Below are 10,450 nucleotides of genomic sequence, written 5' to 3'. Positions count from 1 at the left end.
TATTATTCGCGTTTATTATGAAGATTATGGTTTGAGAGCCGAGAAGTGTTCATTTGAAGTATTTTATGATTTTCGAAGAGTTTACAGAGGTTAAAGTTGATTTGGGGCGCGTCCAAAGCATGAATTTAGCAAAAAACAAGTTAGAATTTGAGCTGGGTAATTTGCGCGCCGGGCAAAAATAAGCGCGCCGCACGCTATAACTATTTTAGAGACCCGACAGCTTTTAAGTTATGCGGCTACTTTTCTATACTAATGCGCATCGCGCAGAAAAGTGCTCATCGCCCAAAATGGGTCGGCCAGCTGGTCACGTGATTTATAAAGGGCAGTTTTTACCCTAATTGTTTTATCTTTTCATCAGCCGAATTTGGGAGCACTAAGGACTATTTTTAGTGACTTTTGGGGAATTCCAAGGTCACTCTGATGCATCAATCATTCCGCTAACGAGGATCAATCCAAGCATCAATCAAGATTCATCGTGTTAGGTTGATTCCTTGTTTATCAACAATGATTTCTTTTATGATTATTACTTTGATTTCAATTGTTGCCATGATTTTTGGCTAGTTTTTAATGTTTGTCTAGACTAATAAACCTATGTGTTGGATGTGATTTCAATTAATTGTTGTATTATAAGTATTTTGATTTGAAGTTTTGAATACATGAATGCATCTTATGAAACTTGTTCTTTTCGATTCAATTGATTATATATTTGTTTGATAGGACGAGAGTTCATCAATTTAATATATATATTTTCAACTGGTTTGTCTTAATTGGTTGTTTGCTTAATTGGAGACGATAGTAAATTGAATTCAAAAGGCTAGACGATTTAGGTGTAAATCACTCACAACGAGAGTTGGTGTGGTTATTGATTACTACGAGAGTGGAGTCAGAATTTGAACCCGATTATCAGTTGAGTCAACTTATCACATCTTGGAGGTCTTAAGTGACGGGGAATTTCGTGTTGTGTAATCTTAGTTGTTGTGTCTGCGCTGGGGAATTCTAGGTGGACCGATTAGGAAACTCACATGCTTTAATCCACAATTCGAGCTTAATCTAATTGCATCCACCACTAGGTGTAAAAGGTCTAGACGAACATTCGTTCTCTTATTTGATTTACAACTATCTTATTTTTTCTATTTGCTTTAAAGCTTAAACATAAAACACTAAAAATATTGTTTTTTTTCTTGTTATTAGTTAAAGTTATTTTTGATTTGACTAATTGTTAAATAGCCACAAAACCAATTATCTCGTACTTTCAATTTTCATAGATTAACTTAGTTGATTTTCATTAGTTGCAATCTTAATTCTTACAAACTTTATACTATTGCACGATCGGGTACACTGCCCGTTGGTGTGTAGTAATCTTTTAAACCGGTATTAACCATCATAATTTATATACGCGATTTTACATATCAGTAGAACTCACTCCTAAAAACAACTTAACGGAGGATGGGACACTCAAGTTATAACCACCGATTGGATTTACTCTCCCATCAATGTGGGATCATGAACCCCATTAAGATGTGAACCATTACAGAGAAAAACGATATCAGAAAAATCAAAAATTTTCATAAAGAAATTTTCTACTATAACCTTTCCTCTCATATTTCATCTCCATATTACATTGATAGAATGTAAATGTGTATTGTTCTCTTTTACATTCAATTTTTATTAAAAAAATTGTATCTTTGAATTTTTTTGAACAAATAATATATATATATTAATTCACGGATCAATGACTATGATATTTTATAATGTAAATTTTTTATTAAATTTACGGGTCATTAAACAAAGAGAAAGAAAACTAAACTGATTTTCTCACTAACATTTGAATTCATTATATATTTTCACCAAAGCGAGATATTAATATTTAATATTAGTGAGCATTAGAAACAACAATAATAAAAACCGAAGCCACGGAAGAGAAAAGGGAGAAGGCCAAAATGGAAAGTGCCAACCCCAACAAATAACATACAAAAGAAAAAAAGCCAACTTGTCTGCATAATCAAACACCGACCACGTAACCAGAAACATTAAGAGGGTTAGTTTTCTTAATAGAATAGACGATTCAGCATGAGAAGTTCAACTTTCATCTGAGCCGAACTAATGAGAGTTGAAATACTCTTTTAACCATCTAGTACCTACATCTTCATTTGATATCCTCCTTAAATATATGTTCAACTATTTATTCATGTGATGTTAATTTTACATCATTCCAAGTCTTCATTAAAAATAATTGTCAAATAAATAAATCATTTGCGGGTTCTTCAATTTGATTTATTCCTCATAGAATCATTTTAAAATCAAGTTGGGTCAAAACATTTAAATTATTCAGATTTTAAATCATACAACAATTAATTATTATTATTATTATTATTATTATTATTTTATTATTATTACCTATACCCATGGGTTTTTGGTCGTTTTGACCACATGGCTTTGCAAACGACATTAAAAAAACCAAACACCCCCCTCAAACTTTATACAACTTCCAAATTCAGTCCCCAAATCAAGGGTGCAAAATGTGAATTTATTATTTTAATTAAAAATCTTAACCAAACTTCACCCATATTTTCAACTAGACATATCTTTTCCCTCGCCTCGCGTTAAATTTTTTCGAACCCACCGTTCAACTCAAAAAAATCTTACGAACACAACGGAACTAACTATACGCGAAACAGATACTTCTAAAAAAACGCTAAATACCTTAGACTATATTCAATGTATATACACACCTAGGTACTAACTACGTGTATCTAAAAACACCCGTAGCAAAACGTTTTTACTTCTGTAAATATATAACGCTACGTTAACTATGAATACGCAACCCAAACGTCCTACGGCATCGCGCGGGCCCGTTTTACTACTTAATATTACGTTTGATAAAACGCACCCAAAACAAGCCCGCCCAAACACCCCTTAAACTGAAACGGACACCAAAGGTTCATTTTCCTGTTTCGATCCGCTGAGATCGAATACGCAAACAAATGCCAAGTCTGTATCAAACAATCAAACATATCACACATTAATACTTTCTAACCCTTATCCCGAATTCAACTCCATGTATATACCATATCACGTTACAAACACACAAGCTATCCTTACTAAGAAGAAACAAAACAATATTTTCTTTACATTCAAACTGAAAAGATTTGATAAAATTGTAGCACAAACAGTATTTACTAGGTATCGTTCATGCAGAATACTAAGCATGATTAACTTTTTAATTATATGGTTAACTTGATTCATTCACTACAGCTTTTTGTTTACCTTCGTCTACTTGTTCTTCAGAAGCAGCAGCAGATATCTGGATTGGTTTCTTGAACTGCACCAAAATCATGGTCATATTATCGCATCCCTCCCCTGTGGTTGTTGATGGCGCCAATATTTTATCAAACACTCTCTCACATATCGTTGATAGTTTATTTTCCTGTAAAAACAATTACAAGTTAGGGTTCACAATTTTTAGCTATAATAACGCACAGAGTCGAGGTACGAGAGTATGACAAAAATTTAAAGGTATCACTAGATGTAAGTATTCAAGCTTGTCATATGTGTGTATTATTATTATATTGTATGTTTGCCTTTTGGAAAAGAACGGGAAAAAAAAAATGTTTCCCTGCATACCGATTTCAATTGTTCATGAATGAAATCCACTAATTGTTGACTTGACATGCAATCCCTGAAAAAATGAAAATAAATTAATTAATCAATAATCCAAGCTTAAGAAACAATAATTTCATGGCATATATATAATTCGACCAAACAAAAATTCAAAAAAGTTATTGACTTTGTATGATTAAGATTAAGATCCTGAAGGAAAGAGAGATTTGGTTTAATAGGTCCCGCCCATATGGAACTTTTGGCCTTTTTGTTACTTATATATATATATATATATATATATATATATATATATATATATATATACTTTCAAGTAGCTATGAAGCCTAATAGAGGCACAAAATAACTACAACCTTCAAATCGCGAATGTATCAACTAGTCACTAGAGTGTGTAAGAAGTAGAAATCAATTAGGGTCAAGACGGGCAGTTTATGAGACATGTTGGGTTAATTAGGCTGAAAAAATTCTAGTTTGATTTCTTACAAATAATATTATATTAGTGTGTGAAATATATGGTTACTTATTTTTATTATGATACCAACCTAACATTTTTGAATTAGATGATCTAGGATATTTATGCATTAAAAAGACATTTTGAGTGGCTTTGGACCAACTTGAGCAGTTTGAACCAAACTTGTTTTACATTTGACCCTTTTTAGATCGACCCATTGATAAGATAATGAATATATAATTTGCCACTTTTAGTTTCAACATAACTTAGAACTGTGTGGGAACGTCTTGGGTGTAAAAAAATAAAATAAAATAACTAAAACCTTTGAACCTCTTATTATTTTCCAATTAAATGATTTAAACGATGGAGAAATAAGAGAGCCCTTACCAGATACCATCACAAGCTAGCACAAAAAATTCATCATCATCACATAGTTCAACCTACAAAACATGTTACACAATTACCCATTGAGTTGAAATGAAAAGTTGATTAAAGATACCACACGCTTTGAAAATTGAAAATCAGATTAAAAAGAGAGAGAAAACAATTATCCTAATAAAAAAGGGAGTTGACCATCAAAAATGTGCCCACTTATACATTTGTCAGTCAACTGAGTAACAAACTAGGTTGCTAAACGGGTTGACATGGATTATAATATTTCTCTAATGAGTCAAATAATAATAATAATAAAAAGAACTAAATAGAAAATGGCTTGAAAGTCACCCAAAGTGTATTAAAAGGCCCGAACTCCTGTTTTTTAAGCAATAGATACCTATTATTATAATTTATATTTATAATTACAATAATATATATCTATAGTGTTGATTACATCAATTGATTAGTGTTTTTACATAGAAATATTTGTGGGTCGGCCCAGCCAGACCTGTACTAGAAAAGTTGGTCATTCTGACCCATCACCCAACTTGCCCAACACACCATTTTTTCACAAAAACTAAATTGATGGTAGATGCTTCCAGTGTATATATTGCTCTAGGTCTCGTAAAGAGTTGGCACTCAAAAAGAAAAATATTCATTTAACCACTTAATGTCAGATAACTAATTTAAAAAGAACAATTCAAACGAATTACTTAACTAATGTGTTGAAAAAAAAAAAAAAAAAAACACTCTTATTCAAAAGGAAGTTACAATGGGCTTACAGTGTTGACATCTGGGTTAGAAGTTACAATCTGTTTTTCAGCAGATAAAAATTTGTTCTGCTTAAATTCCATATCACCTGCAGAAACACACACAACACTGTCATACAAAGAACCCAAAATATGATCATATTTAATATTCTTTTCTGAATAATATAAAATAGAAAACCTATAGCTCTTGTTAGATTAAGACTCCCATTAACTCGCCCTGCATGAATAAATCCACCCGCTTTTAGTATCCTCTCCCTTTCAACCTCAAGCCCTGGTTTATGATCTCGTGAAAGATTGTACGCCTGTACAATAACAACCAAAATGAGGTCCACGTAATAACATTTAAATTGATAGCATATAACTTCAAACATGACATCATATCTATAACCCTAGGAGTAACTTTAATCTTATGAAATGAGAGACATAATTATTACCTCACCCTTTCTGGAAATTACACAACGAGAATCACCAGCATTTGCAACAATAAGTTGATTGTTCCTCATGATTGCAACACACGCAGTGCATCCAGATGTTGGCCCCGTGAAATCGGAATGAGGCCCCTGCAAAAAATAAAAGAGCCAATGGTATATAATAATAACTATATGTATCTATCTATACATATAGTTTGCGAAACGGTCACAGACTGTTTGTTCAGGATAGGCCGCGTACATCAGAATTAAAAATACACGCCGTCCCGGGTAACGGGAATAGGAAAAACTCACAACTTTTATTTACTATGTATCTATACAAGCATGATATCTTATAAAACATAAATAGAATAGATAAACTTAATCACTAAGGATGTAATAATAATGTTTCACCTCCTCAAAAGCCCAATCATCAACTTTGTTACTTGCTTCACCTCCTCTAGGAGACCAAATGAGACTTTCAATGACACCTGTGAATTTGTTTATTTTATCACCCAAAACAGACAACTCCCTCCACCCTCTCTGTCCACGCATCATCTCATCCATTCTTCAGCAATCAAATCAAATCAAACAAGTTTTTTTTCGTTACAAAAAGTAAAAAAAGAAAAAATATATATATATATGTATCCCCAGTTGTTGAGGAAATTTTAATTTAAATTAAGTTAAAAACCTGATAAATGACTTCTGCACGGAAGTTTCAATATCACCACTAGAATATGCTTCTTGCTTAACCACTTGTTGGTGAAGGTACTTTGCACAAAACTTAGCTACAACTTTACCTAAGTTCAACAAGATCAAAATAAGAAATTAGAAAATGAAAGTATTGTTTGTATGCATACACATGTATATTCTTGATTAGAATATATATATATATATATATATATATATATATATATATATATATATATATATAGGGCAGGATCAATGGGGAAGTAACCAATCGGGGGGAGCGGGGGGAAGCAAAAAGAAATATTTTTTTTGGTTTTTTTTTGGAATTTTTTTTTTTCCAGGCATCAAGATCACACGAAAATATGAGCATTTAAAAAAGAAACTTCGTAATGAATGTTATTATTTAAGCGGGAAAACGATCGCCAAAAATAACATTCAAGATAATATTGATCGTGAAGAATGTTACGTTTTTTTTTTTCTTCATGTTTTGTGAAGTAAAATTTAGCCTGATTTAGAGTTTAGGGTTTGGTGTTTTGGGTTTAGTCCCAAAACCCCAAACCCTAAACCGTTCGTGTTAAAAACTCAATCTAAATCCTAAATCTAAACCCTAAATCTAAACCCTAAACCCTAAATTTCTAAACCCTAATATCTAAACCCTATAAACCCTAATATCTAAACCCTAATAGCTAAACCATAATATCTAAAACCTCAACATACGCTCGAAAAACATGATAGTTGTTATATATTACTTCTTCGAGCGTTTTCCCGCCAAAATAAAAACATTTATCACAAAGTGTCTTTATTAAATGTTCATATTTTCAACCAATTTATAATGTTCGTGAACAAAGTTTTTTCAAAAAACGAAAAAAAAAAAAAAAAAAAAAAATTTTGCTTCCCCCCGATTGGTTACTTCCCTCTTGATCCTACCACTATATATATATATATATATACATATAATATATCATATATATGTACATATATATGTACATATATGTGTGTGTATATATATATATATATATATATATATATATATATATATATATATATATATATGTACATATATATGTAGAAAATATGAACATTTAATAGAGACACTTTGTGATAAATGTTTTTATTTTGGCGGGAAAAAGCTCGAAGAAGTAATATATAACAATTATCGTGTTTTTCGAGCGTATGTTGAGGTTTTAGCTATTGGGGTTTAGATATTAGGGTTTATAGGGTTTAGATATTAGGGTTTAGAAATTTAGGGTTTAGGGTTTAGATTTAGGGTTTAGATTTAGGATTTAGATTGAGTTTTTAACACGAACGGTTTAGAGTTTAGGGTTTAGGGTTTAGGGTTTAGGGTTTGGTACCCAAAACACCAAACCCTAAACCCTAAACCATAAACCATAAACTCTAAATCGGGCTAAATTTTACTTCACAAAACATGAAAAAAAACGTTCATATTTTTCACGAACAATATTATCTTGAATGTTATTTTTGTCGATCGTTTTCCCGCCTAAATAATAACATTCATCACGAAGTGTCTCTTCTTAATGTTCATATTTTCGTGTGATCTTGATGCCGGGAAAAAAAAATTCCAAAAAAACGAAAAAAAAAATAAAATTTGCTTCCCCCGATTGGTTACTTGCCCATTGATCCTGCCCCTATATATATATATATATATATATATATATATATAAGATTGCGTACTAACAAGTGATCTAGCAGAAATTTCAAGTGTTGGGAGAAATTTAGTACATACCTCCATGGCCATCATATACACCAAAGAAAGAAGTAGAGGGGTCCAAATCAGGAACCGCAGCATGCTAAAAACACATAAATAGAAAAGTTAAGATCATTAGCTCGAAGCCTCAAAGCTTATAAATATAATCATAGGCCATGAGTCAACTTCTGAATACAAACTTCTAATAACAAATTCTTTTCATTTTAAGTGATGTAAACATCCAAAACTGATAACATTGCAAATTATTGTACGGGGTGATTTAATTAATCATATAATGAAAATATGTGTACATCTCAAATAGTAAAGTTGGTAACTACATAATGGTAAAGTGGAAAATGAATGTAAGAGAACATGAAGACATAATATGAAAATCCAAAGAAAGCATAATTGTTAGATCTTGAAATCATGATCTACTCACAGAATCTTCCATTGTCGCACGCCATCCTTGCATCGATGATAAACCATATCTTACTCTCACATTCTCACCATCATCAGATAATTTTTCTGTTTTAGGAGTGCTAAGGTATGTACCCATTTTTTAACTGCAAAATAACAAAACCAAATAGCCAAAAACAACAAGAAAAACAATAAATTAAAAGTCAAAAATAAACAAAAAAGTTCACATGTGGAATTCACTTCCATTAAAAATTAAAAGGTTGGATTGATGATCAAGTAACTTTTTTTTTTTTTTTTTTTTTTTTTTTTACGAGGAACCCCCTAGCGACGAGCCATAATGGCTCCTCTCTAGTTGGTAAACCCCGGGTAAACGGCAAGCCAGGCCTCCACCGCTACCAGGTAAAGCATCCTCTAGTCAATCAGTCACTAAATAGAGCTCGCCCTAAGGTATTTTGCCTTGAAGGGAATCGAACCCGTGACCTCTTGCTTCATTGGAAGTCCTGGTGGCCATATGCCTGGATGGTTATGATCAAGTAACTTGAAACACACTAAATTACTATTATTTTGAGCATGTTGTTTATATTGCTAATAGTCTAAATCATTATTATTAATTTATTATAATTCACAATTTGCATGATTTCATTTATATATATTTCCTAGTTATAGTCAAATTATTACTCACCGGATGAGGTAAAAGATCCTTCAAAGAAAAAAGAATCCCCAATTAATGACAACACCAGTATAATAATACTAGCAAACAACACTGTTAAACCAAATATGCCAAAAAGCCAAGGATGGTCCTATTTCCAATTTTTACAATTTCCGATATTTTACTCTATAAGATTCAATCTTTAATCAAATCTTGGGATCTTGTTACAGTAAATGAAAATACCCAAATTTCCAATCTAACAAATAACAAAAAAAGGATTGTTTTTAAAATAAAATAAAAAATCTAACAGATTTACACAACTCTAAACTCGAGCTCGAATTGCTCGATAAATTGCAGCCCCAGATCATACATAAAAGTAGGGCAAATTCATATTCATATATTCATATATACTTTGAACAAAAAATAAGTGATTATGATAGAGCTTACTTAAATTGCCCAATTGGGCTGTCAATCAATTAACCCAATTGGATTAACACTTCAAGGAACTGAATTTGATACAAAAATTTGCAGTTAACCTAATTGAATCTCGAAAGCAATCCCTGTGTGTGTGTGTTTTTAAATGAGTAGGTGTTAGAAAGGTGTGTGTACGATTGGAGTGTACATGTGATTTACAGAATTAGTTGTAGTTATCCACATGGAAAAATAATAAGAAAATCAGTTGCTTGATTTTGACTTTGGGTCAAAGTCAAACTTTGAAACAAGGTGCCATGGCTGCTGATGGGTCTGAGCCTTTAAACTCGTACTGTAGTATTTTTCCTTTATATACTACTACTAATCACTTCTTTTTTTTGTTTCTATTACAGTAATATTACAGTAATTAGTAATTCTCTGTAAACATGTTTTGTAGGATTTGAATCAGACATGTTTCTTAGAATCAATCAGACATGTTTCTTAGAATCGTTAATTTCTAAATGCAAATGTAGTTGTATATTCACTTACTAGTGAAATGACCCGTGAAATCACCGATTTGTTCAAACGAAACCGTTTAATGATGTGTTTTAGGTATTAAATAAAGGGCTAATATTAGCTACAAATGTAGGCAAATCCCTACATAATTGTGTCTTAGAAACTAAATTTTTTGTATTCGAAAGTCATATTCCTCTTTCTAATGGCCAACCATGTCAGGAACTTGCAATCCAATAATGTAAGTGATGAGTGAGATTTGTGTTTTTCATTTTCAAAATTGCCAAAATTAATGAACAGTAAAAAACCACAAAAAATGTGCTATTTTTGAGACCAACATGCAGCTTGTTGGCTGCATTCTTTATTTTTATTTTTTTTTGCAAAAAAACGATAACATTAAAACTAAGTCTTTTCATCAATAGATGAAAAGACGAACACAGATAC

At 31.7% G+C, this 10,450-nt stretch overlaps 1 protein-coding gene across 1 annotated transcript; it reads right to left on the bottom strand.

The window, feature by feature from the left end:
- Positions 1–3,110: 3,110 nt before the first annotated feature.
- LOC139898461 (probable protein phosphatase 2C 21) lies at positions 3,111–9,810 on the bottom strand. The gene is made up of 11 exons (XM_071881192.1): positions 9,530–9,810; positions 8,456–8,579; positions 8,056–8,119; positions 6,313–6,421; positions 6,036–6,189; positions 5,649–5,774; positions 5,393–5,516; positions 5,227–5,303; positions 4,457–4,509; positions 3,625–3,679; positions 3,111–3,427 (listed from the first exon to the last, which is right to left on the bottom strand). Exons 2-11 carry the CDS (start codon positions 8,570–8,572, stop codon positions 3,233–3,235), a joined length of 1,074 nt encoding a protein of 357 aa, XP_071737293.1. The 5' UTR covers positions 8,573–8,579; positions 9,530–9,810; the 3' UTR covers positions 3,111–3,232.
- Between the last annotated feature and the right edge of the window lie 640 nt (positions 9,811–10,450).

The sequence above is a fragment of the Rutidosis leptorrhynchoides genome, chromosome 3 (assembly GCF_046630445.1).
Source record: "Rutidosis leptorrhynchoides isolate AG116_Rl617_1_P2 chromosome 3, CSIRO_AGI_Rlap_v1, whole genome shotgun sequence".
In the NCBI taxonomy this organism is placed as follows: Eukaryota; Viridiplantae; Streptophyta; class Magnoliopsida; order Asterales; family Asteraceae; genus Rutidosis; species Rutidosis leptorrhynchoides.
The sequence above is the reverse complement of the archived record's forward strand: the minus strand, read 5'-3'. Positions and strand labels throughout refer to the sequence as shown.